Source organism: Acomys minous (genome assembly GCF_964271855.1).
Source record: "Acomys minous genome assembly, chromosome: 19".
Classification (NCBI taxonomy): domain Eukaryota; kingdom Metazoa; phylum Chordata; class Mammalia; order Rodentia; family Muridae; genus Acomys; species Acomys minous.
Window position 1 is genome coordinate 40,966,503 of NC_140499.1, and position 25,041 is coordinate 40,991,543.

General features: G+C 41.9%; 1 protein-coding gene and 1 long non-coding RNA gene across 7 annotated transcripts in view; one reads left to right on the plus strand and one right to left on the minus strand.

The window, feature by feature from the left end:
- Positions 1–25,041, plus strand: part of LEKR1 (leucine, glutamate and lysine rich 1) — a 158,542-nt gene that overhangs the window by 5,186 nt on the left and 128,315 nt on the right. For 3 of the 6 annotated variants that reach the window (XM_084768792.1, XM_084768793.1, XM_084768794.1), the window contains exon 3: positions 17,285–17,499. The exons of 1 other annotated variant lie outside the window; for it this stretch is intronic. In XM_084768792.1, the coding sequence (XP_084624918.1) occupies positions 17,285–17,499 (215 nt within the window). Of the gene's footprint in view, positions 1–11,451; positions 12,607–17,284; positions 17,766–25,041 lie in introns of those variants that run through there. 2 more of the 6 variants (XM_084768795.1, XM_084768797.1) reach the window with 2 other exon arrangements.
- On the minus strand, positions 13,346–16,506 carry LOC311590023. Its single transcript, XR_014776730.1, has 3 exons — positions 16,464–16,506; positions 14,887–14,965; positions 13,346–13,570 (listed from the first exon to the last, which is right to left on the minus strand). It is a non-coding gene; the product is annotated as an uncharacterized lncRNA (long non-coding RNA).

A 25,041-nucleotide genomic window follows, 5' to 3' on the forward strand; every position in this document is an offset into this window, starting at 1 on the left:
AATCCCCCCCATTTATCTCAATTTTACATGAAAAAAACTGTGTGTCTGTGTGTGTGTATGTATGTATTGTATATGTGTGTGTATGAGAGAGAGAGAGAGAGAGAGAGAGAGAGAGAGAGAGAGAGAGAGAGAGAGAGAGAACAGACCACAGCATGTGGGGGTCAGAGGATGACTTGTAAGAGTTAGTTTTCCTCTTCTGCTGTGTGGTTTGTAGAACTCAAACTCAGATTGTCAGGCTCGGCAGTGAGTATCTTTATTTACTGAGCCCCAGCATTGATTTCATACTTATAATTAATTTAGCCTTCCTTCGTATTAATTTACATTTGTTTTCAGGCAAAGACATTTCTTTTGTATTTAATTTTATTTCCCTTTTTGTTTTTCTAGGCAGGGTTTCTCCTTGTAGCCTTGGCTGTCCTGGACTCGCTTTGTAGACCAGGCTGGCTGCCAACTCACAGAGACCCTCCTGCCTCTGGCTCCCTGAGTGCTGGGATTACAGGAGTGCTCCACCATGCTCAGCTCTGTATTTAGTTTGTCAATCCATACATTGTTAATATAACAATTAAAAAAAAATATCTCTTCAAAAGTTATTGCCGTAAATTGTGGCTTCCAACCTTTTGTGTTAGCTGTCACTGTTCATGCAGCTCATGTAGCGAGTCTATCATCAACTTTGCCTCTGCTTATCCTGCTAAGAATTGAATGTAGGACCTCCAGTGTGTCTGTAATTGAGCTGCACCCCCAGCCTACAGTCAGCTCTTCGTTAATAATTCACCACTTTCCACTGAAAACCATGGTTCTGAGCTGTGCTTTGACAATCTGCGTGCGGCTGTGGCTGGCTGGTTAACATTAGTCACAGCATTGATTTGACATGGTGCTGTTCTTGCTGCCTACCTTCCAGACTTATGGGAACCTTGAAGGAAGCGTAGTTACCAGAAGATAGCCTTTCAATCACGGCATGTAATTCTCTTTACCTCTGAAGTTTGCTGTAAAATGCTAAGATCTTAGCTTGGCTGTGTTGCTACTTCAGAAATGGTGCTTCAATGGGTTTGGAAAAAAAAAAAGCAACATCTTCTTCTCACCTGAATGTGTTCCTTTCATAAAATAGCCCCAGTGTGATAGAGATTAAAAGAAGCTGTAAAACAGAACAAAATCCTAAAAGCGAAAGTCCATGTTTCAGATCCTAATCAGTTTGTCAGGAAGAAAATGAAATAACAGTAAAAGTCTACAAGACAGTATTATGATTTAAGTTCCATGTTAGACAGGAGGCCAGAGAGATGGATCAGCTAGCACCCAGGCCTTGGGCTCTCAGCTGGACCCCCGGGCTCCATGATGGAAAGCAGCGATAACTGGCCCCGCCCAGTTGTCCTTTTGAGAATGGCATCCCTGGGTGCTGGGGATCATTAAAGGCAGAGTTTTGTGCAGAATGTGTGGTCCTAGAGTTGGTTCCTGAGAGCTGAGTATTTCAACAGTCTTGGAGTGGTTGAGTGCTTTTGGTCATGTTTGAGGTAGTTAGAAGGAAGGATGGCACGTATTATCCTGCAGTGCAGAGAAGTGGGACAGCAGGAGAGGTTTGGCTGTCTAAGCCCGGGGACAAGTGTACTAGTTACAGCCTTTCCCGCTCAGTGCTTAGAAGACAGTGTGTAGCTTGGTGCTTTTTTCAGACCTAAGTTAGATACACTTATACAAAAATACTTTCATGCTCATTAATGTCATGTGCACAACCAAAATGTATATATATGGACATCCCCCAGCTTAGAAAGTCTTTAAAAGGCAGTTCTTTCCCGAAACTTTTGACGTATGGGTTGTCTGCATTGTCCACATTAACTTACTTAATTACCTAATGATCAGGCAATATTCAGTATTATCAGCTTGCATATGTCATTCTATACAGAATCATATTAAATATATAAATGTACGTATTATCCCAGCACTCAGGGAGGCAGAGCAGGCAGGCTGCTAGGAGTTGGAGGCCAGCCTGCTCTACGAAGTGAGTCCAGGGCAGCCAGGACTACACAGAAAAACCCTGTCTCAAAAAACCAACCAACCGCCGGGTGGTGGTGGCGCACGCCTTTAATCCCAGCACTTGGGAGGCAGAGGCAGGCGGATCGCTGTGAGTTCGAGGCCAGCCTGGTCTACAAAGTGAGTCCAGGACTGCCAAGGCTACACAGAGAAACCCTGTCTCGAAAAACCAAAAAACAAAACAAAACAAAACAAAACAAAAAACCAACCAACCAACAAATGTTGAGAATTCCTGACTAATCTGAAATGCAAAATGTTTCAAAAGCTGGAAGTAGTCAAGTGTTTATATTATACCACAAATGTAAATTTTACGTTATGAATCTGTTTCATGCACACATTTATTAAGATATTATATAGGGCCATATTTAGGCTAGGTGTTTAACATAGGTAAAACATGAATGGATGTTGTATTTAGACTGGGGTCTTAGCTCAGAGATCTCATTTTATATATGCATACATTCAGAAGTCTGAGAAAATCTAAAGTCTGAACTGCTTGTGATTGTAAGCACTTTAAGGATAATTATCCTGAATAATTTGTAATGAAATAGTACTTCAGATTAGAATCAGTTAATTTTTAAGATGGAGAAAAAGGGACATTTGTCATAATGACTTAGAAAATGTGCTCCACTTTTTTGGGAAGAAAAAAAGACTTGAGGTGGATGAATCCGTGCCAGTGTGCAGTGACTAAGATGTCTTTCAAAGCCTTTTTTTTTTTTTTTTCATTCTTTCTTGTCTCTTAACTTTCTGTATTACTGTATAGGCTGGTTCTTCTTCCTAAAGACGCCCCTGCTGTGTTTCTTTATTTTCTTTTTCTGTGTATAGGCAAGGAGGGCTTCTGCAGAAATCAGAGAGGAGAGGCGAGGGAGCCTTTCTTCTTCTCTCTGTACTTGTGCTGTGTGATATGGTAATGGATGTTCAGTGCATTACAATGTGGGCATGGCTATGCTTCACTGTACCATTAAAGGCCAAATGAGCAACACTGGGGAAATGACACATGGAGGAAAATAAAAAGGAGGTGAGCGAGCAGGCCATCAAAGGAAAGGAAGAAGAATGATGGGTAATAAGCTGGAGTCAGAGTCTGTCGCCTGCTCAGAGGCAAAGATTAAGTCTCCTTTCTTTGGTCTCATCTCCTCAGGGAATCTCAGGGAAGAAGGAACAAGATAATGTTTGACTTTCATTTCCTGGATCTTTTTGCTTTTTATCATAGTCTCTGGCTGTGCACAGAGCACTCTCAGACTTCCATCTCCATAAGTACAAGAGGCCCATGGGGCATATATGTCCCCTTTGTTTTTTGCTGGACTCCGCAGTTTACTTCATTTTACTTAACACTACATCCGAATCTGTTCTCTCTCTAGGCTGAGCAGATGGCAGCCTGTCTCTGGCCTCAGAGACCCAGCAGCATGGCTGGAAGCTTCGCCCACTGTTCTGCAAGGAGAGTGCATTTCAGTTCTGCCTCCTTTCACAGTGTAAATGGAAAGCCGCACTCAGAGATGAGCACAGTACTAAGTGTGTATCACCTCTTTTCCAAAGTGTCGGCTCATGCTCTCTTGTTAGAAAACAGCAGCAACAACAAAGTTCCTTTGCTGTTTTTGCTAGGGGTGTGTGTAAAGTCAGAACAGCAACAAAGTAGTGGGAAATCAATTCATACAGGCTGAGTTAATCCCTTGTTTTAAAAATGGTGACAAATTGAAGACCTTACAAGGTTTTAGTTTCAGGAGATCTTTATTACCACTGGACACAAAGTGAAGAGAGCAACGTTTGTTTATTTTGCACAACAGGAGTGTCAGTGGAGAGAGGCTGGAGAGAGGGCGCGCTGTTCCAGGATAGCAAGCCTTCCCAGCACTAACAGCTCATTTTGTCCTGTTTCAGCAAAGTAATTTTAGTACTTGGGAACTTTGAAATTTATTCAGAATAACAGTTTTATATTTCCAAGCACAGGTTGTCACTGCCAGAGAAAATAAACTTAATTTTTCAGGTCATTTTGGGCCACGGTGGCTAGGTTCAAATTTTGTGTTGAGTTAGAGCAGAGAAAAAAAGAAAGTGGTGTTAGAAGTGTTAGATCTAGCATCCTGGAAAGGTGTGTGTGTGTGTGTGTGTGTGTGTGTGTGTGTGTGTGTTTTGTGTGTTGTGTGTGTGTGTGTTTAAAGCACTTGTAGTTTTGACACCTTATGAGGAAAACTGGGTAATTTATGGGAACACTATTACTTAGTGCTGTGATCCAAAGTATTCCATTAGTGTGTGTGTGGTTTTTCAAGACAGGGTTTCTCTGTGTAGCCCTAGCTGTGCTGGAACTTGCTGGCCTTGAACTCAGAGATCCGCCGGCCTCTGCTTCCCAAGGGCTGGAATTAAAGGCATGTGCCACCACTGTCCACCTTAGTGAAAATATTTTTAAAACATACTATCTAGAAAAGTCCTCATTTTTCTATTAGCGGTTAAATAAATCCTCTTGCTGACTGGTTATTGAATATTATAGAGGTTCCTGGGGTTCCTAGTAGAAGAGAGCTATCAAGAAACAGATCTTGCCACCGTGTGTGTGTGTGTTAGAATTTTATAGCATGAATCCAGCATACATTATTTATTTATTTATTGCTCAATAAAATGTCTTTGTTAACCTGATGTTTTAATTTAAATAAGATTTATTTGTTTTTATGGTTTTAAAATTAAACTTACATGCAATTTTTAAGCATAAGATGGAAAGGTTTTTTGGGGGTAAGATTTGGCAGGCTAAAGTATGTTATCCTAACCAGAAGATTGACGGTTGATGCATTTAAAATTTAGAGCAGTGATTCCTCACATTGTTTTTTAAAAACTATACTCACCTTAACTTTCCCATTTTTCTCTCCTCCATTAATGCCATGTTATTTCAAGAATGTTATATAAATGGAAGCCATATACACTATTTCAAAGTTTATTTCAGGCTGTTGTTTATTTCAAGAGTTTCCTCATTTCTAATTAATTAATTTACTTATTTTGTTTGTTTGTTTTTCAAGGCAGGGTTTCTCTGTGTAGCCCTAGCTGTCCTGGACTTGCTTTGTAGACAGGGCTGTGCTTGAACTCACAGAGATCTGCCTACCTCTGCTTCTGAGAGCTAGGATTAAAAGCACGCGCCACCCAGTGAGCTTCCTCACTTTTATTACTGGATCTATGCTTTGAACGTACCAGTTCATTTAAACATTCACCTGTTGGATTGTATATGTATTGTTCCCAGTGTCTGGCTAGGTATTTACATGAACATACAAGGTATATACATGAATACGTGTTTTTGTACTATAAATACCCAGCGATATATGGGAGGTTTAATTTTTAAAAGACAATAAATTGTTTCTCAGAGTGGACATACCATTTTATACTCGTACCTGCAGTATATGAGTAATGGACCTTTTCCTCATCTTTACCAGCATTTGAAGATGTCAGTAGCTATAATGCTCCCTCTGGGGTTTTGATTTGTATTTTCCTAAAATCTAGTTCTAAAAATATAGAACACCTTTTCAGGTGCTCATTTGGTATTGGGTTAGTGTTAATTGTCAGTTTATTAAAATGTAGAACCACATGGGAGATGTACTTCTGGGCATGCATGAAGGGCATTCTTTTCCATTTGAGGTGGGAAGACCTGCCCACTTCAATGGCACCATTCTCGGACTGTCTGGAGCAGGAGAGCTGAGAGCAGCGTGCATTCAGTGCTCTCTGCCCGATGACTGGTGAGTAGTGATCAGCAGCTTCAGGCCTCCCTAACGCCATGATGTGAACATCCTCCTTCAAGTTGCTTTTCTCAGAGAATTTTATCATGGCAACAGAAAGAGAAATTCTTCTTATCTGTCTGTCCTTTGAGGTCAAGTGCGTCTTTGTGTTCTCTTTCATTTTCTAATTGTTTGTAAATTGTTGAGTTTTCAGAATTCTTTATATACTTTAGCTACTGGCCATGTGTATGGTCTGAAAGTATTTTCTCCCGATGTGTAGCTTATATTTTTATTTTCATAGGTTTGGATTTTTTTTTTTAAGCAAAGATGCTTAATTTACAGAAGCCTAGGTTGTCAAGATTTCCATTTACAAATTATGCTTTTTGTATCAAGTTTGCTGGTAGCTTTTATTGTCAACCTGACACACACTAGAGTCACCTGAGAGCATGGGACCTAAATTGAGGAGCCCCCTACCTAGGAGTGACCTAGAAGAGATGGACTTCATTGATGATTCATGTCAGAGGGCCCAGCTTGCTCTGGGCAGCACCACCACTAGGCAGGTGGGTCTGGGATACATAAAAATCAAGATGAAGCTGGCGGTGGTGGCGCACGCCTTTAATCCCAGCGCTCAGGAGGCAGAGCAGGCGGATCTCTGAATTGGAGGCCAGCCTGGTCTACACAGCTAGTTCTAGGACAACTAAGGCTACACAGAGAAACCCTGTCTCAAAACAACCAGACAACCAAAAAGAAGCAAGCTAAGCATGAGATGACCAAGGGAATGTGCCAATAAGCAGCGTTTGTCCATGGCTTCTGCCCTGATGTTCCTTCATGATGCACTGGGACAGGGAAGTGTAAACCTACAATAAACCCTTCCTTCCCAAGTTGCCTCTGGTCAATGTGTTTTATCACAGCAACAGAAAGCCAACTAGAACAAGCCACAGGAACTCTTGTACCAGGTTACATACTGAAGATTTTCGCCTACTTAAAATCACACTTTTATATTTTACGTTTAAGCCTATGATTCATTTTGAATATACTTTTGTATAACAGGAGGTTTAGGTGGAGGTGTGTGTTTTCTTTTAACCCAAGACTAGCCAGTTTACCTGTAGCATTTGTTGAAAAGGCGACCTTGCCTTCACTGAATTGCTTTCCTGCTAATAAGTTGGCATGTTTATATGGGCCTGTTTCTGGCTCTCAGTCTATCCCATCCACCTTTATGTTTTTCCATTGCATCTACAGTGTTTTGCTGATTAGTAGCACACTGTTTCTTAAATCAGGTGCAGTCATCTCTTCCATTTTATTCTTTTTAAGGATTATTTTAGCCATTCTATTTCTTTGGCTTTCCTTATAAATTGATAATCATCTCTACATTTGCAAAGCATCTTATTGGGCTATTGCTAGGGATTGAATTATACTTACATATCAATACAAAGAACTGGTTTTTTTTTTTTTTTACTATTTTTGTTTATCGGAAAGAAAGTTTCCCCCCGTACAGTATATTCTGATCACAGTTTCCTTTTGCTCATCTCAGATCCTTCCCACCCTTTCCTAGTCCATGCCTTTTTTTCTCTTTCTTAAGAAGACAAGCAAATAAAAAAAGGCAAATAAGAATAAAACAAAATGAACATGCCAACAAAGAGCACATGAAATGCATACACATGTACACACACACACACACGTCATAAAAACACAAACTCAGAAACCATAATATACAAACAAAAGATCAGTAAGTTTTTTTAAAAAAGTCTAAACAAAGCAATATGAGACAAAATAAATCTCCCCAAATACGTGTGAGTTCATTTTGTGTTGGTCATCTAATGCTGGGCATAGGACCTGCCCTTACATGTGGTTTGTGTATCCTGTGAGACTCCCTTACAGAAGCTAATTTTTCTTTGTAAACAGTTGTCAATTCGAGATAGTTTCATGGTTAAGGATGGGAATTTGTATCTACTTCACCTCTCAGTGCTGGGCCCTGTCTGCCTTGCACCTGTGCAGGCTCTGTGCATGCTGCCGCAGTCTCTGTAAATTCGTATGTGCCTGTCAGTCCTGTTGTGCCTGGGAAACACTGTTTTTTGGTTTTTTGTTTTTGTTTTTGTTTTGCTTGTTGTTGTTATCATCCACACACTCTGGCTGTTAAAATCTGTCTGCCTCATCTTCTGCATAGTTCCCTGATCTTTGAGGGGAGGGACTTGATGAGGACATTCCATTTAGGACTGAGTAAGGCTTCTCACTCTGCACATTACCTAGTTGTGGGTGTCTATATCAATTCCCATCTACTGTAAGAGGAAACTTCTCTGATGAAGGCTGAGTGAGACACTGATGTATGGGTATAGCAGAATACTGTTAGGAGTAACGTCACTGCTGTGTTCTTATAGCTGAACAGTAATATTTGGTTTTCCCCTAGGTCCATGGCCTATCATGGCTCAGGTTCTTGGTGACCCAAGCAGTGCTAGGTATGGCTTCTATCTCATGTAGTGGGGCTTAGATCCAATCAGGTAGTGGTTAGTTACTTCTACAATGTTCTGTATACTTCTTGTACTTTTGTTGTTGTTTTTGTTTTCTTTTGTTTTCGGAGATGGGGTTTCTCTGTGTAGCCTTAGTTGTCCTGGAATTCACACCGTAGAGCAGGCTGGCCTCCAACTCAGAGATCCACCTGCCTCTGCTTCCCAAGTGCTGGACTTAAAGGCTGCACCACCACGCCTGGGTTCTCATTTTTATACTTTTATATCAGAGAAATTTTCTTTTCTGATTTTGTTAAAATAAATTTTCTGTGCCTTTGACCTGGATTTCTACTCTTTCCTATAGTCCTTTTATTTATAGATTTGCTCTTTTTATATGTCCTAGATTTCCTAGATGTTTTGTGCTGGGATTTTTTTTTCTGGTACCTTGTTTTTAATGCCTCAGATTCGCTCTTCCATATCTTGTACTCTGTTGATGAGGCTTACCTGTGAGGTTTTTGTTTGACTTCCTAAATTGTTCATTTCCAGTTTCATCTCAGGTTTACTTTTCTTTACTGATTCTATTTCTTTGTTAAATTTTACTTTCATGTCTTAAATAGTTCTTATCATTGCATTCCACTGTTTGTGTTTTCAAAGACTTCATTAAGGGATTTATTCATCCCTCCTGCGCCCCCCCCCTTTTTTTTTCTGAGACAGGTTTCTTTCTCTGTGTAGCCTTGGCTGTCCTGGACTCGCTTTGTAGACCAGGCTGGTCTCAAATTCACAGTGATCTGCCTGTCTCTGCCTCCCAAGTGCTGGGATTAAAGGCATGTGCCACCACGCCCGGCCTATTCATCTCCCTTTTAAGGTCCTTGAACATATTCATAATTGCTATTTTGAAATCCTTGTTTTGGGCTTCAACTGCATCGCATTTCCAAGGGCTTACTGGAATAGGGTTACTGGAATCTAGTGGAGACATACTGTCCTGGCTGTTATTGTGGTTTTGCCCTGGTGTCTAGGCATCTGAGGTTGGGATGATGAAGATAATTTTAGGTGCTGGTATCTGGTCTTGTCTTTGTTAGGTGGTGTTCTGTTCCTTGCTCTCTTTGCCCTCTCTGGATCTTAGGAAAGTGTGATGGCTGTCAGTGCCTGCTAGAGAGTGCTCCTCAGGTGCACTCAGATCCATAGGTGACAGAGAGGAAGGACGATGGGCTGGGAGGAAAGGCTGAAAGAAACTTCAGAAAAGAGCTAAGGGGATCTTATTCACATCTAGAGGCAGCATGCCCTGGGAGTTGGAGGTGCGGTGCGAAAAGAGGATACTGCACGTGAGGCTGTAGTAAGGTGAAGAATTGTCTGGAGAGACAGGGATGAAAGGGCTAGGGGAACCCTGCATCTGAACCGAGAGTTGGAGTCTCCAGAGGGGGGAGGAGGAGCATCTGTAAGTATGTTATTATTATCAGGCTGAGGCTGAGAATGGCTGGAAAGGTGGCAAAGAAGGAGAGCGTGATGCACCTTCCGCAGGTCCTGCTGGGTGTGGCCACTGCTGGTCCTGGCTAGAGAGTGTATGTGGTATCAGTGACTGATGAAAGGGGTATAGGAAGGGAGGAAAGCCGAGTCATCTGTGGAGTCCCCAGGGAATGGAGGGAGGAGAGGCCTCAGCAAACTGCTACAGGGCTGGGAATGAGGCTGGAGAGGTGATAGTGGAGGGCAGGAAGGAGATTGGAGGTTGCCTCCCCAACTCCAGGCCCAGGGTGGCAACTGGAGAGCCTGGGCAGAAGGCATTTCTAGGTATATTCTATTTTAACTACTTTGGGTCATTTGCCTAAGCCCATGAGCAGAGCGTGTATTTCCCATACAGCCCAACATGAAACTGTAAACCTACTTAAGTTATAAAAAATATTCTAGCTTCTTCTTTGTAACTCAGTTTATTTCTCAAACATGAACTTTGTAGAAGACCACTTTGTGTCGCAGTGTCAAAAGATTGGATATTCCTGATAGTTCTTCATTGTATTTAATCAGCATTTTGTGTTTTTTGTCGTGTAAATCCTATCCACATTTTGAACAATATTTGATGTGTGTGGATCCACCTTGCTGCTCTGCTAGTCCTTCCAGCACTGTATTGAATAAGGCACTGAGTACGGACTTCTTTGTCTTCTCCCAGGCAATGGACAAGCACTCAGGCTATTTGTATTGAATGTAATGTAGTTGTAAATTCCTTTAAAACTATGTTATGAAATTAATGATAAAGTTGACTTAATAAAGAGGAATGAGCCTGGTGGACTTAGGAAATGGCAAGTTGGTATGTCTGGCTAATGGTTGCAAAAGTCTCCTGTCTTATCTCAAAAAAGATTCTGCCATTTTGGCTGAAATTTACTAAACACTCGTTATTTTGGATAAAGTTATTAATGTTTTTATTACATGTAGTTTATTTATTGTTCATGGCAGGTGTGCATGGCCCATGGGATATGTTGGAGTCAGAGGACAGCTTTCAGGAGTTGGTTCTCTCCTTCTACCATGTGGGTCCTGGGAATTGAACTCAGATCTTCAGGCTCTCCAAAAGGCACCTGGAAAGGCATTTTACTGTGCAAAATATCTGAAAAATGCTAGCACTTTGTATTGTTGTCACTCTTACCTTTGACTAAAGTTTGTTGCTTTTCTCTTATACAAAGGTCAGTAAATGTGTGGTAGATTTAACACAAAGGAAAAAGAAAAACGAGCCAACTTTTGGATTAGGGAATGCCTCAGTTAGGCAGCAGGAGGCCTTTAGGTGCTTTTTGTAGTTACCTGCAGTCAGGAATGCTGACGAAAGTTTAAGCTTATCTTACTTTTTACAAGTTACCATTTTAAGTCCAGCATGGTGGCGCAGGCCTTTAATCCCAGCATTCAGGAGGCAGAGGCAGGCAGATATCTGTGAGTTCGAGGCCGGCGTGGTCTACAAAGTGAGTCCAGGACAGCCAAGGCTACGCAGAGAAACCCTGTCTTGAAAAACAGAAACCAAAAGTTATGATTTTATACCAATAACTATAATTTTAAGAGCACAAACACTGTATTTAAGAAGTTTGTTTATAATTTATTTTTAAGTGGTTCTCCATTTGTGTAGTGTATTCCACTTGTTAATGCTTTCCCAAGTAGAACAGGCAGAAACTTCCTGTTAATGATGGCGTTCTTGTCAGCGATGACAGCATGCTATTATTTTGCTTTGAAACTAAAATGACAAAACACTGAGTTAGAAGGAAGCACAAGTTAAAATTCACAACAAATACCTTTTACTTGCTTCATTTGGATCCCTAATTACAGTATCTCATAACTTCACAAGCTTCCGAGAAGTGTCCCAGTTAGTCTCCACAGACACTAAGAATTTGAAAGGGTTATATCCTTTCTGCTACAGTTTTGCTTATAGAAAACTATAATTGAACAGTACTGAAACTCTTTGAGCTGCGTAGTTATTTAATAGATAATTCAGAGATCCAGGTTATACTTGGCCAAGCCTGGAGAACATTCTTTTGGACTATTATTATTTTATTGTTTTGTTTCCAGATCACAATGACTATTGTGTTTTTCTTTGATGAACATTTAGAAAACCTTTAAAGTGCATTGTTTTATTTACTTTAGCTTTTCATCTCTTGTTTTTTTAAAATTATGAATGCTTTTGTAATACCTTTCACAATATGAAGTTTATGATTTCTGTTTCATACCTCCAGCTGTAAATCTACTTTTTCAAGAATTTTCTTAAGATAATGATAGGGCACTTTGCGGAAGTAGGAAAGGAACTATGACAAATGGACAAAGGTTAGGAATAAATTGCCTTAGAGTAAGCAATAGAATGCTCTAGTTAATGAGAAGGAATCAAAACTCAAGATGAACAAAAGGACTTCAAGGAAATACCCATCTCTTCTGAATGAGTGCAGGTCTCTCTCCATCTGGATAGGTGAGTTTCCCTAGGGCTGATGGGATTCTGAATGGGATTGCTGAGTCACTGAAGACTGCTGTAGAGGACAATATGCAAATGTTGTTCCATATGTGTGTGAATGACAGGTGAGCCTTATCTTAACTCCAGACAAGACTTTAGAGTACATTATTAAAACATGGCTTGCAAGAGTTAGTTTGTTTTTTCCCAGATGGAGTTGTAGTATATAGCCATGGCTAACCTGGGAACTCACTATGTAGGTCAGAATGGCTTGAACTCATGGAGAGCCACCACTTGTGCCTCCTGAGTGTTGGGATTAAAGGCCTGTACTGCCATTCCTACTAAAGGAACATTAGTGAAGGCTGTACCCCTTGGGCCAGTTTTACATTCATTAACATAGCATATGAGCCTTGCTATTTCACTTAAAATTTTTCTTTATCTTACTTGCTTTATGTGTGTTTCCACATGGCATAACACATGTAAAAATGTCAGAGAACGACTTACAGGAGCTGGTTCTTGCCTTCTCATGTGAATCCCAGGGACTGACTTCAGCTTGTGAGCCTTGGCAGTAAGCATCTTTACCTGTTGTGCTATCTTGCTCATATCTATTTCCATTTCATAAATAATGCACTGTATTTGTTCCTGATTCCCATGGGGATGAGAAGAGGGCGCTGGATCCCCTAGAACTATACATACACATGGTTGTGAGCCACCGTTTAGATGCTTGTAACTGAACCCAGGTTCTCGCAAGAGGAAGAAGTGCTTTTAGCTTCTGAACCATCTCTCCAGGCCTTGTTTCATTGTTGTGTCTGTGATTACTAGCTCTAAGAGCTATATTAGGCATCAGCTACATGAACTTTGTGGCTATGTCTGATAAAATTTGTCTTAAAGTAGATATGAATAACTTTAGGCTATTTGCAGAAGTAATTAATAGTTTATAATGAGGTATATGGGAACAGTATGTAGTAGAAGGACTAGTCCCAGCTATGGTGGTATGTGAAGTTCCAGCCTCAACACATACTGAACATATATTTTAAATGTGTGTGTATATATGTATATAGTATATATACATATGTGTGAATATACTGTTTTATATGCAAATATTTGAGTGTAAAGGATATAAGATATATACTTACATTGACATTTGTAGTTCTGTACTTGTATCTTAAAGCACACAGAAGAAAATGGAAATATGGGCTTCAAGGGATAAATAGTATAAGGGAAAGAAAGTATAAAAAGTCTGGGCAAAGATCCCTAAATGCGAGTAGGACATTCGGCTGTCAAGAGGGACTGAAGTGAGGAACTGCAAGGCTAGTATGGATTTTTCCCACTATTTCTCTCTCTCTTCAGAGCTATAGTGTCTTGCTCTCAGCTTCTCTGTGTGTGTTTCAGCCCAGTATTTTGGCTAATTCTATACAAAGTTGCTAGGAACTTACTGCCTAACTCTTCAATACTTTCAGAACTAGTTGGCTTATTCCTGCCCAGAGGTTGATTCTTCTGCGTCCAGTCTCTAATTTGGGGCTGTCAGTCAACTGTGGGGAGGGTGGATGGGTAGAAAAAGTCAGTCATATTACTAAACACAGCAGTATGAATATAGATAGTTAAATAGGTATTAATTAATATGATAGTATAACATGAGATTGCTAAAATATGAGGGAGTGATGCAGACTCTATTAGAAAGTGTTGCTAATAATGCAGCTAGTGGGATGCTTGAGTTCTTACTCGTTCTGTTCTCTGTGGTCAGCCACATTGAGCCCTTCAGTCCTAGATGTCATGCTGGGAAAGCATAGGACAAGTTTAGAGAGAACTAGGATGGGGTGAAGAGTAGAAAGCTTGTTATTTGTGAAGGACCTGGAGGTGGTTATGTGGGGAAGAGAAAACATGGGTGTTCCTGGTAGCTGTCCTGCGCTGTTAGAAGGAACAGGCTGTCTTCAGATCTTACAGTGAGCTCTGTGTGGGGGAGCAGGTTGTTCTGCATAGTTACTGGGGATTGTTGATGTTCTAGGGAGTGATGGGGTGAACGTGAGAAAGGTTTTCCTGGGAAACAAAACTGGAATAGGCTGTGTTGGAAAGGAGTTTCTCAGACCTTTGGGATGTCAGAATAGAGCTGAAAAATACGTTTCAGTCAGAGTAGCACCAAAGAACATATAGAAAGCTTAAACCAGGTCACTTATGATTTCTTTGAAACATTAAAAAAAAATAAATCTATACAATTGGAATCAGTGACAGGGGGCTGACATAGTCATTCACACATTCCATTCTGGCATTTGATTTGAGATTATTAACATTTAAGTGAGACTATTTTATAACATTTGTTACTATGTTGTTCCAAGTGATACTTATGCAGTGGGGTTGATAGGTAGATGTGCTGAAACATAGTTACAGGGACACTTTCTACCTCCTAGTGCTGTAACACAGTTACAGGGACACTCTCTACCTCCTAGTGCTGTAACACAGTTACAGGGACACTTTCTACCTCCTTGTGCTGTAACACAGTTACAGAGACACTTTCTACCTCCTTGTGCTGTAACAGTTACAGGGACAAACTCTACCACATCAAGGTAGGCTGTATTAAGAGGAAACACTTTGACCAGAGGTGATGTGTGCCTTCAATCTAGTATTGGAGACAATAAGGTAGGAGACTAGTCACCAGATTCCAAGCCACGATGAGACATGTTTTTTTTAAAGTACTTACTGAGTAATCTAGGAATTGATTTTACTTTGGTACCTTGAAGCTCTATTACCTTTATAAAAAGTCAATCAAACATAGGTTACCAAGGACTATTTATTCTTTTTTTAAAAAGATTTATTTTTTATGTATACAACATCTGCCTACATGTGTGCCTACCCGTCAGAAGAGGGCATTAGATCATGTTATAGATGGTTGTGAGCCACCATGTAGATGCTGGGAATTGAACTGAGGACCTCTGGAAGAACAGACAGTGCTCTTAACCTCTGAGCCATCTCTCCAGCCCCTATTTATTCTTTTAAAAAATTATTTGTTTATGTTACATCCTGGCTATAGCCCCATCTCTCCTCATCTCCCAGTCTCACCCTCCATCCCTCTCCTCCATCCTTATTCCTCAGAAAAGTAGAGCCCCCTTCCCATCTGCCCCAGCTTATCACGTTGTATCAGGACTGAGCATGTCCTATTCCCCTGTGGCCCAGCAAGGCAGTCTTATCAAAGGTAATTGAATGCCTGACAAGAGAGACCATGTCAGAGAGAGTCCCCACCCCCTTTACAGGGGACCAAATGAAGCCTGAGGTGCCCATCAGCTACTTCTTTGTTAAGGGGGCCTGAGTTCAGTCCATGCAAGGTCCTTAGTTGATGCTTCAGTCTCTGCAGGCTCCTCTTGGCCCTGGACATTAGGCTTCTTTGGTCTTCTTGTGAAGCTCCTGTTGCTTCTAGGTCCTTTTCTCCTTTCCCCAACTTTTCTACAAGGTTCCCTATGCATTACCCAATGTTTGGCTGTGAGTCTCAGCATCTGTTTTGAGGCACTGCTGGGTGGAGCGCCTCAGAGGACAACTCTGCTTGACTCCTGTCTGCAAGCATAGCAGAGTATCCTTAATAGTGTCAGGAGCTGGCTCTCTCCCATGGGGTGGGTCTTGGGTTGGATCAGGCATTGGTTGGACCTTCCCTCAATCTCTGCTCTATCTTTATCCCAGTACATTTTGTAGGCAAGGTAAATTTTGAATAGAAGGTTTTGTGGATGGGTTGGCATTTCCCTCCCTCTACTAGACTTGTCTAGTTAGAGGGTGTTCTCTTCAGTCTCTGTGGGCCCTGCTTGTAGAAGGTTCTCCTTATATCCCCCACTGGAGCCTATCCTGACTTAGGTCTTCAGCTTGTCACAGAGATGCCCCTACCCATAGTTTCTTTTCTCTACAGGTCTATTGTCCTCCCATTCCTGCTCTCCCCAGGTCTGATCTCCGCCCTCACATCTCTTTTTGTTTTCTCTCCTACTTGTTCCCTGCCTTCAACCACTACCTCTGTCTGTTCTGTTTCCCCTTCTGAGTGAGATTTAAGCATCCTCCCTTGGGTCCTCCTTGTTACTTATCTTCTTTGGGTCTGTGCATTGTATGTTTATTCTGTACTATGTGACTAAAATCTACTTATAAGTGAGTATATACAATGTGTATCTTTCTAGGTCTGGGTTACCTCACTCGGGATGATCTTTTCTAGTTGCATCCATTTGCCTGCAAATTTCATGCTTACTTTGTTTTTACTATTTATTCTTAAGACATAATAAAGGAAGGGTCCTTTTCCAGGTTTGCTTTTTCAATGTCCTTGTGTTGGCCAGAGCCACATAACACACTTCATCTGAAGGACATGAGAACCCACATACCTGTGGTAGGTAAGTACAGTGTGCTACATAAATACATCAGGGTTTTTTTTTAAAGTCTTGAGTTTAGTTTTAACATTCTTACCTTTCAGCTGGCTATGTAACTTAAGGAGTCTCAGTTTTAATCTATAAAATGAGTAAAGAAGTGCATAAGTTAAAAAATGTTTTCCCTGTTGTAGGTTTGGACAGAATATTAAATTTTGTAAAACATCATAAAATACTGAAGCTGAGTAAGAGCATAGAGTTCCTTTGGTTCAGAGCCATAATTTTATAAGTGAGTAAAATGAGATCTAAAAAAAGTCCTAAGTATCTAAAACAGTGGTTCTCAAGCTTCCTAATGCTGCGACTCTTTCACACAGTTTCTCATGCTGTGCTGACCTCTAACCATAAAATTATTCTCATTGCTACTCATAACTGCAGCTTTGCCACTGTTATGAATTGTAATGTAAATATTTGATATGTAGCCCCTGTGAAAGAGTCATTCGGTCCCAAGGGGATCACGACCCACAGGCTGGGAACCGCAGAGCTAGAGGGTCATAGTGTGCTCGGCAGCAGAAGCCATGGGGTCCTTCGGATGCTATGGACAGTGCATCTCAGAACTGAAGTTGTAGGGATGTTTTTGGCATCTTTAGTTTTATTTCGTGAAAGATATTTCAAGAGTAAATATTTCTTAGCTATACCATGGTGAAATAACTTTGAAAAACTCTTTTCTCTTTCTAATATTTGTACTGGTTTTAAACATTTCATGCAGATGTATGCAGTGTGTGTCATAGTGGCTGTCCCTGTAATGAACAGACTATGTGTTTACTTTGTCTCCACAGTACAGCTGCATAGCAACCTTGGTTGAACTTTATTTTTCACAATTAAAAACATAAAATTTCAATAAATATATGTTCTGTTTCCTAGATGTCTCCTGAAGAAACAGTTTGTAAATACTGTGGCATCAGCTATCTAATTCTTCATGAATTTAAGGCCATGGAAGAAAAACTGAAAGCAATGGAAGAAGAGATGAAATTTTATCAGGGAAGTGTAGATCGAGAAAAGAGACTTCAAGAAAAGCTGCAGTCTCTTAGCCAGGAGTTTGAACAGTACAAAACTGACAGCGAGTCCAAGAATAAAAGGTTGGAGTATGTTTTCTCTCTCTCATTTAGTTTGAATGAAAACAGTAGATTTGGGTGGCCGTGTGGTACATGCCTGTAATTCCAGCAGTTAGGAGGAGGAGGAGGCAGAAATGTTGAGAATTCCAAGCCATCTGTTTATTTTTCTCTTTCTTTCACTGTGCCTTTCTTTACTTTTATTAAATACATTTCTGTTATATTTGTAGCTTAGTATCTCTTAATAGATATTTAACAATAATAAAATATGAAGTGTGACTTTGCCACTTAAATGCATGTACTGGAAATTGTTGTACATTAATGTATACGGATCCACTTTGCTCTTTTCTGTGGCAGTGCTTTTCTTATATATATATATATAATTTATTTATCATTTCTCTTGTCAATATTGATACTATTTCCATTTATTATTATAGGTACTATTTATATTTATGTGCCTTTGAACATGTTTCTCCATAAGATAAATTTTCAGAAACAAAAATACTGAAAGCAAATTCCAATTTACAATTTTGATAATTATTAAACCAAAATGTCCTTTGAGAAGACAGAATTAATTAAATTTGACCCAATATTTAAGAATTGGCTACCCTTTATACTTTTTTAATATTGACATCTGTTTTTAGTCTCATGCATGAAAAATGTTACTTCCTGCATATTTAGTTTATATTTCCTTTTTATAAATGAAGGACAGCCTTTTCTCTTTTTAACATGGAGATTGATGTATCTCTGATGATTACCTGCACACATAAATTGTCCAATTTTCTATTGTGGTATGTTTTTACAGAAATTGTGTTTGCTTTGAGGCAAGGTCTCAAGTAGCAAAGGATGATATTGAAGTTCTGGTTCTCCTGCCCCTCCTTCCCAGTGCTGGCAGCCTCACCACACCAGGTTCACATGGTGCTGGCATGCCTCACCACACCAGGTTCACATGGTGCTGGCATGCCTCACCACACCAGGTTCACATGGTGCTGGCATGCCTCACCACACCGGGTTCACATGGTGCTGGCATGCCTCACCACACCGGGTTCACATGGTGCTGGCATGCCTCACCACACCGGGTTCACATGGTGCTGGCATGCCTCACCACACCGGGTTCACATGGTGCTGGCATGCCTCACCACACCGGGTTCACATGGTGCTGGCATGCCTCACCATACCGGGTTCATATGGTGCTGGCATGCCTCACCACACCGGGTTCACATGGTGCTGGCATGCCTCACTACACCAGGTTCACATGGTGCTGGCATGCCTCACCACACCAGGTTCACATGGTGCTGGCATGCCTCACTACACCAGGTTCACATGGTGCTGGCATGCCTCACCACACCAGGTTCACATGGTGCTGGCATGCCTCACCACACCGGGTTCACATGGTGCTGGCATGCCTCACCACACCGGGTTCACATGGTGCTGGCATGCCTCACTACACCGGGTTCACATGGTGCTGGCATGCCTCACTACACCAGGTTCACATGGTGCTGGCATGCCTCACCACACCGGGTTCATATGGTGCTGGCATGCCTCACTACACCAGGTTCACATGGTGCTGGGGATCAGACGCTGGGCTAGGCAAGGGCTCTACCAACCAGCTATACCCATGTTCTATGGAGTTTCTAATATAATATTGTTCTTATACCATATATGTATTAATGTTTTCTTATGGTTGGTTATCTTTTTGCCTGTCTATTAAAACTTTTGTTGTATGTTTCTTTTTAAAAACTCTATACTGTGCCACATTCTGCCAAGGTTCTGTGAGATGAGACTTCAATCCTAGCCTCAACACAAGAGGAATGTATTGGAAGAACATGTACTGGTAGCCTGTGGGAATAACGAAAACATTCAGGCCCTCTCACTGTGTAAGGATGGCAACAGATCCTGTTTAAGTCTTTATGCTGTAAATATGCCCACCCCTCTTTCCCTCCTTGTGTCATCCTCTTCAGGTCTGAGCGCCTGTAAGAAAGAGCCTCCCCGCTTTCCGTTGAGTTCTGTGACCATCTTGATCCCCACCTCAGGAGCTTGAGAAAGGAAAGAGCCTGGATCAGCAGTTTTATGAGACTTTGTGTAATAAGGAAAATATGTCACTAAGAGAAATTTGATTTTTGTTATCAGAAAGGAATATGTAAATCTGGCAAGTAAAAAATCCAGTACTGGGAAGAAAAATGACAATAACAATCCCAATTTAAAACTACCAGGGAAAGAAGGAATGGTATTATTTTATAGTATTGCTTTAGAATTAGCCTTTTAGTATATTTGCAGTGGCCTTGAACTCACAGAGATCCACCTGCCTCTGCTTTCCTGGCTGCTAGGATTAAAGGTGTGTGCCACCATGGCCAGGTCAATATCTGTTTATTGATCAGAATATTTTTGTTTAGGATTTCTTTGGCTTTTAAGACTTACTTTATAATTTTGGCATAGTTGTATATTCACAAATACTTGTAAGAAAGAGAGAGCCTGTATACTCTTTATCCAAATTTCCATGGTAATCACTTATATGACTAGCGCTTTCACTTAGAGAGCCTAATCATATGACTAGCTCTTTTGTTATTGTTTCAGAAATCTCTAAAGTGTCCCTCTCCTTTATCACTTATTCACATTTGGCAAATTCTTTTTTTGTTTTGTTTTGATTTTTGAGACAGGGTTCTCTTGTGTAGCCATGGCTGTCCTGGACTCACTTTGTAGACCAGGCTGGCCTCGAACTCACAGAGATCCACCTGCCTCTGCCTCCCGAGTACAAAGATTAAAGGCCTGCGCCACCACGCCCGGCCCATTTGGCAAATTCTTAAAGTTGTGCTGATACCGTTCATTGTCCTTCCACCTGTGCTGGTGTGGACGTGTAGGTGCAAGCACAGCTCGTCCTGTCGCTTCCAGCAACCTGACAGTCCTCTTCGGAGGCCTTTCTTCAGGGTGAGCCAGACTTGGAAGTTTTGAAGCATATTTTAAACATAGGTCTTGAGCACAGGGCCTAGTGCAAAGAGGAGTGCAGGGAGGCGTGGTGCACCAGGAGAGCGTCAGGAGAGCCATACTTCTCTCTTTGGTGAGTTCTGAAGTTTTCTCAAAAGAGCCGCTAAGAAATGCAAATGATATCACAGGTAGTTCCTGACTTGTGAATAAAAAGAGGAACCAAAAAGGAAGGACAGGACTGCTTCTATGGTGGAGGAGAACATTTATTGAGGATAAAAGGGAGAGCATAGCCAGAGGCAGGGGCATCTGGGAGAGTCCAGAGTGGACATGACCCTGAGCCATGTGAGGAGAGTGGGGGCAGGCGAAGGGGGGAGGAGGGAGAGAAACAAGTTTCAGCAGCCAGGAGAGCAAAAGGTAAGAAAGGGGTAGGTAACTAAAATGGTTGGATTATATAGGGAAGAGACACCGGGCTAGAGGGTTGGGGGTGGGGTAAGAGGGCTGGGGTGTGGCAGCCATGCCTGTAACAGGTAGGGCCTGAGGGATGCTGCTGGGAGAACCTGGTGGCCAGTCTGCTTTGATATTAAATTAGGCACCTCAGCCGTTTTCTCAGAGTTTGAGACTTAACAACATGCTGACAGGATTCCAGTTGATAAGATGGAACTCTTGACGGCAAGGTGCAAGAAGATAAAGTATCTTTACTGTAAAGAAAACTTAATCATGTGGGAGATTCCCAGAAAATGTCTGAGAGAGGAGTGACACACTGCTCAAGGTCATACAATCAGGCTTTAAGATAGGTTTATTGCTATTTTAACATTTTAATCTTGAAATAAAAACAATTATCTATATTTTTGTAACTTAGGGAACAAATGTTAATTGTGCTGAGATTCTTGATTTTTAACTGGTTTGGAGCTTCAACCCAGCTTTAGGCTGGTGGCTTCCCCTCCCCTCATGTCTTCGTAATATCCCATTTTCCTATCCTACCTTTATTCTATTCTTTTATACTATAAATTTATTTTAATTATAATAATTTTTAGTTTTATAACTTCTATTGGGTTCTTGTAATTTCTATTTCAAGATTTTCCATTTTGCTTCAAGAGATTTTTGATTTTTTTAAAAAAGTGTTTTTGTATTGGCTACTTTTTGTTTGTTTGTTTTGTTTTGTTTTTGGCTTTTTACTTTTTCAGACAGTGTTTTTCTGTGTAGCCTTGGCTGTCCTGGACTTGCCTTGTAGACCAGGCTGGCCTCGAACTCACAACAATCTGCCTGCCTCTGCCTCCCTGAGTGCTGGGACTACAGGTGTGTGCCACCACACCAGGCTTTTTGTAATTCTCATCAGATAACCCTAACCCTAACCTCAGAATCTTTTCTATTAATGCTGTGGGTTTCCTGACTGTGGTTTGATGGTGGGTGTCTTTGTAGTTAATTTTTATGTCAAGTTGACTAATATAAAGGATACCAGATATCTGGCAAAATATTTTTTTGGTGTGTCTGTGTGCTTCTCCAAGAGATTAGTACTTGAGTTAGTAAACATGAGTCTTACTCAGTGTCATTGGGCCATCTGTTTAGGGGTCACAAAGAATAAAGTGAGGGAAAGTGCCTTCTCTTCCATGTTTGAACTATGTAACATTTATTCTCTGGCCTTAGACCAGTGCCTCTGCTGCTCAAGTGTGTGCAGATGTGAGAGTAAAGGGGGTGGGGTGCAGTGGGGGTGGGGTGCAGTGGGGGTGGGGTGCAGTGGGGGTGGGGCTGGCTCCGCCTTTTAGCTTGGGCTAGAAGTAAATATGCTGCCATTTTCCTGGGTCCACAACTTACATTAGGCATCACGGACTTATATTAGCTTCTGTTATCGCATGGCCTAATTCCTCATAATCCGTCTCTTTCTCTGTCTTTCTCCATTTAGCCTGTTGCTTCTGTTTATCCGAGGAACCCTGCCTATTACAGCAGGGCCTGCTGATACTGTTTCTAGGAAAATGAGGCCCTGGCTTACTTTGCCTTGTATCAGATTGGTGGAGAGGGACTTCATCTGTCCCTTTCTTTTCTGGGAAAAGAAGGTCACCATCTTATACTTAGTCTGTATTTACATTGTGATATAAAATCACGTCCCAGCTACTAAACTTGAGAGGGTTGGGTTACATTGTTTGCTGCAGATTCAAGCCAGGAGCTTGTCTCTTCTACTTCCTCTTTCCAGGGAGGGGTAGAAGTGGAGTACTAGTTAACCTTGCCTCTAGCCACTTACTGCCCCTTGGTGGGAGCTGGGACTGGAGATTCAGCTTCTTGCGAGCTGCACTGGCCCCAGAGGGCATGGAAGCAGGCTCTGATGGCCTTGTTGCACAGCATCTTATCCCACCTCCATGATCCCGTGTGGAGCTGGAGGCTCTCCACCAAGACCTGCCGACAGGCTGGAGGAACGAGGCAACGGGGAAGTGTTCACTAGTGCTGTCTTCCATGCCCCTCAGTGTCTCTTTGTAGGTGAGTACGCAGATGCCATTCCCCATGGGCCTCAGATAGGCTAGGTGTGGAAAGAAAACGGCATGCTTACTACTATCAGCTCGTGTTACCCTGTTCCTTCTTGGACAGCGTTGGGGAGAGTGTCTCACTTCCCCATCGACCTTGCTGATACTGCTCCGTTAGTGACACTAGAACCTTGTTTGTTTCTGGAATTAAGGATTAATATCAGTTTGCTGCTCAGCTCCCTGCCTCTCCATTGAGTGTGCACCCTCCCTGTGCAGTGTGGGTAGTGTGGAAGGTAACTCGCCCAGCCATTCCTACTGAAACCATAGGGTGGAGAGGTACAGTTTTTCAGTTGTACTTGGCCAGAGTAAGGCAGGTAGTGCTAAAAATGTCTTGTGTGGTCAGCCACCCTTTTCTTAGTTAGCTAGGTGGGTCAGAGTTTTCCTGTCTGTGGCCATGGGCAGTTCTGGGCTGGCAACTTCTAAGGTACTGTGTGGAACAAAGGGAAGTCAGGAACTTCATCACTCGGTGTTTCTCAGGTTCTGTCTGCTTCCTCTCCTTCCCTTTCCTGCCTTGCTGTGCTTGAATGTTTAGATGCAAAGGAGAAAACAGCTCCTCCTTCTCAATAAGAACCCTGAGTTGGTTTTTCAGTCAAACTAAGCTTTGCTTTGAGAACCTTCGAAAGTTAAAATTATAATAGTTATTATTACTGGAGTGTATGGGAACTCAGACTAACCCAAAGTGCAGTCAGATACTAGTGTTGCTGCCAGTGTGGGTCAGAGACGCATCTCTTTTTCCAGAGGGCAACTGTTACTGCAGACACTCACAACTGGCCAAAATGATAAGAGGAAGTGACTACTGAGTGTTCAGGCCTTAGTGAGAAGTCACTGCAGGCTCAGGGACCATCGAGGAAGAGGGGTCAGAAATGCTGAGAGAGCCAGAGCACGGGGAAGAACACTGAGATGCCGTCTTCTTCATAGGAGATGGCTGTTACAGTCACAGAGGCAGAGCAGCTGGGCCTCTTACACAAGTGTTCACACACACACACACACACACACACACACACACACACACACACACACACACACACACCATCCATGGGGGAAAGAAGGGAGCTCACTGGGAAGAAGGAGCCAGCAAGAGGATACGGTCGCCTTAGCTTCTGTTCTGTTGCTGAGCAGATTACAAGGTACTGTGCATCATGGAGGGAAAATGAAGGCAGCAGGAGCTTGAAGCAGTTGATCACATTATATCTACAATCAGAAACAGACGAATGAATGCCAGCTAGTGCTCAGCAGTATTCTCCATTTATACAGTCCAGGCCTCTTGCTAGAGAAATGGCCCTACTGGTAGTCAAGATGAGTCTTCTTACATGGATTATCTTGTCAAAACCAAGATAATTCCTGACAAGCATGCCCAGTGACCCATCTCCCAGAAAAATTTAAATTTAGACAAGGTGTAAATATGGTCACAGTATAGTCTATGTAATTATTAAACACAATTGTATTAGAAAAAAACCCCAACTTTTAAATAAATAAAAAAGCTTAAAATAACAAAAATCTTTTAATCATAGTTGGCAGTTTTCATGTTAGGCAAACTATAAATGAAATCTAAAGTAGTTTGTTGTTGTTTGCATAGGTGGCCAGCGTTCTGGTACTCAGGTGTCCACTCCGAGGGCTGGGAAGGTATCACCACACAGCTCTGAGAGGAGGCTTCCTCAACAGAGGCGATACTGCTCCCAGGGAGGGTTGCCCCAAACACCTGAGGAGCTGAGGAGCCTGAGCTCTGCACCTTCTTTGTTTCTTCTTGTCCTCCTCTTCATTGCTTCTTCTGAGGAGTGAGTCACAGCAGGCAGTGAGTCTCTTACAAAAAAAGTTTATTGGAGAGAGAAATGCAGGAGTGGCCGCCTCTGCTCCCAGAGAAGACTGCAGGGAGCTGGGCAGACACAGCTTTTATATAGAGTTTCTTAGGGGGTGGAGCTTTCTGGGGGCAGGGTGGATTTCCAGAGTGTGAATTGGTAGGATTTCAAGCCTGAGCTGGGGGGAAGCTCAGTGATAGGTGGACTTTTGTCAAGATTTTTCACCCCCTTTGAGATGAGTTCTACCAAGGGGCTGGAGACAGCAATTATGTGGGGAGGGGCTGCCGGAGCTTTTTCAGGCAGAAGTCTGGCCACTTTTCTGCCTTGAGCGGTCATAA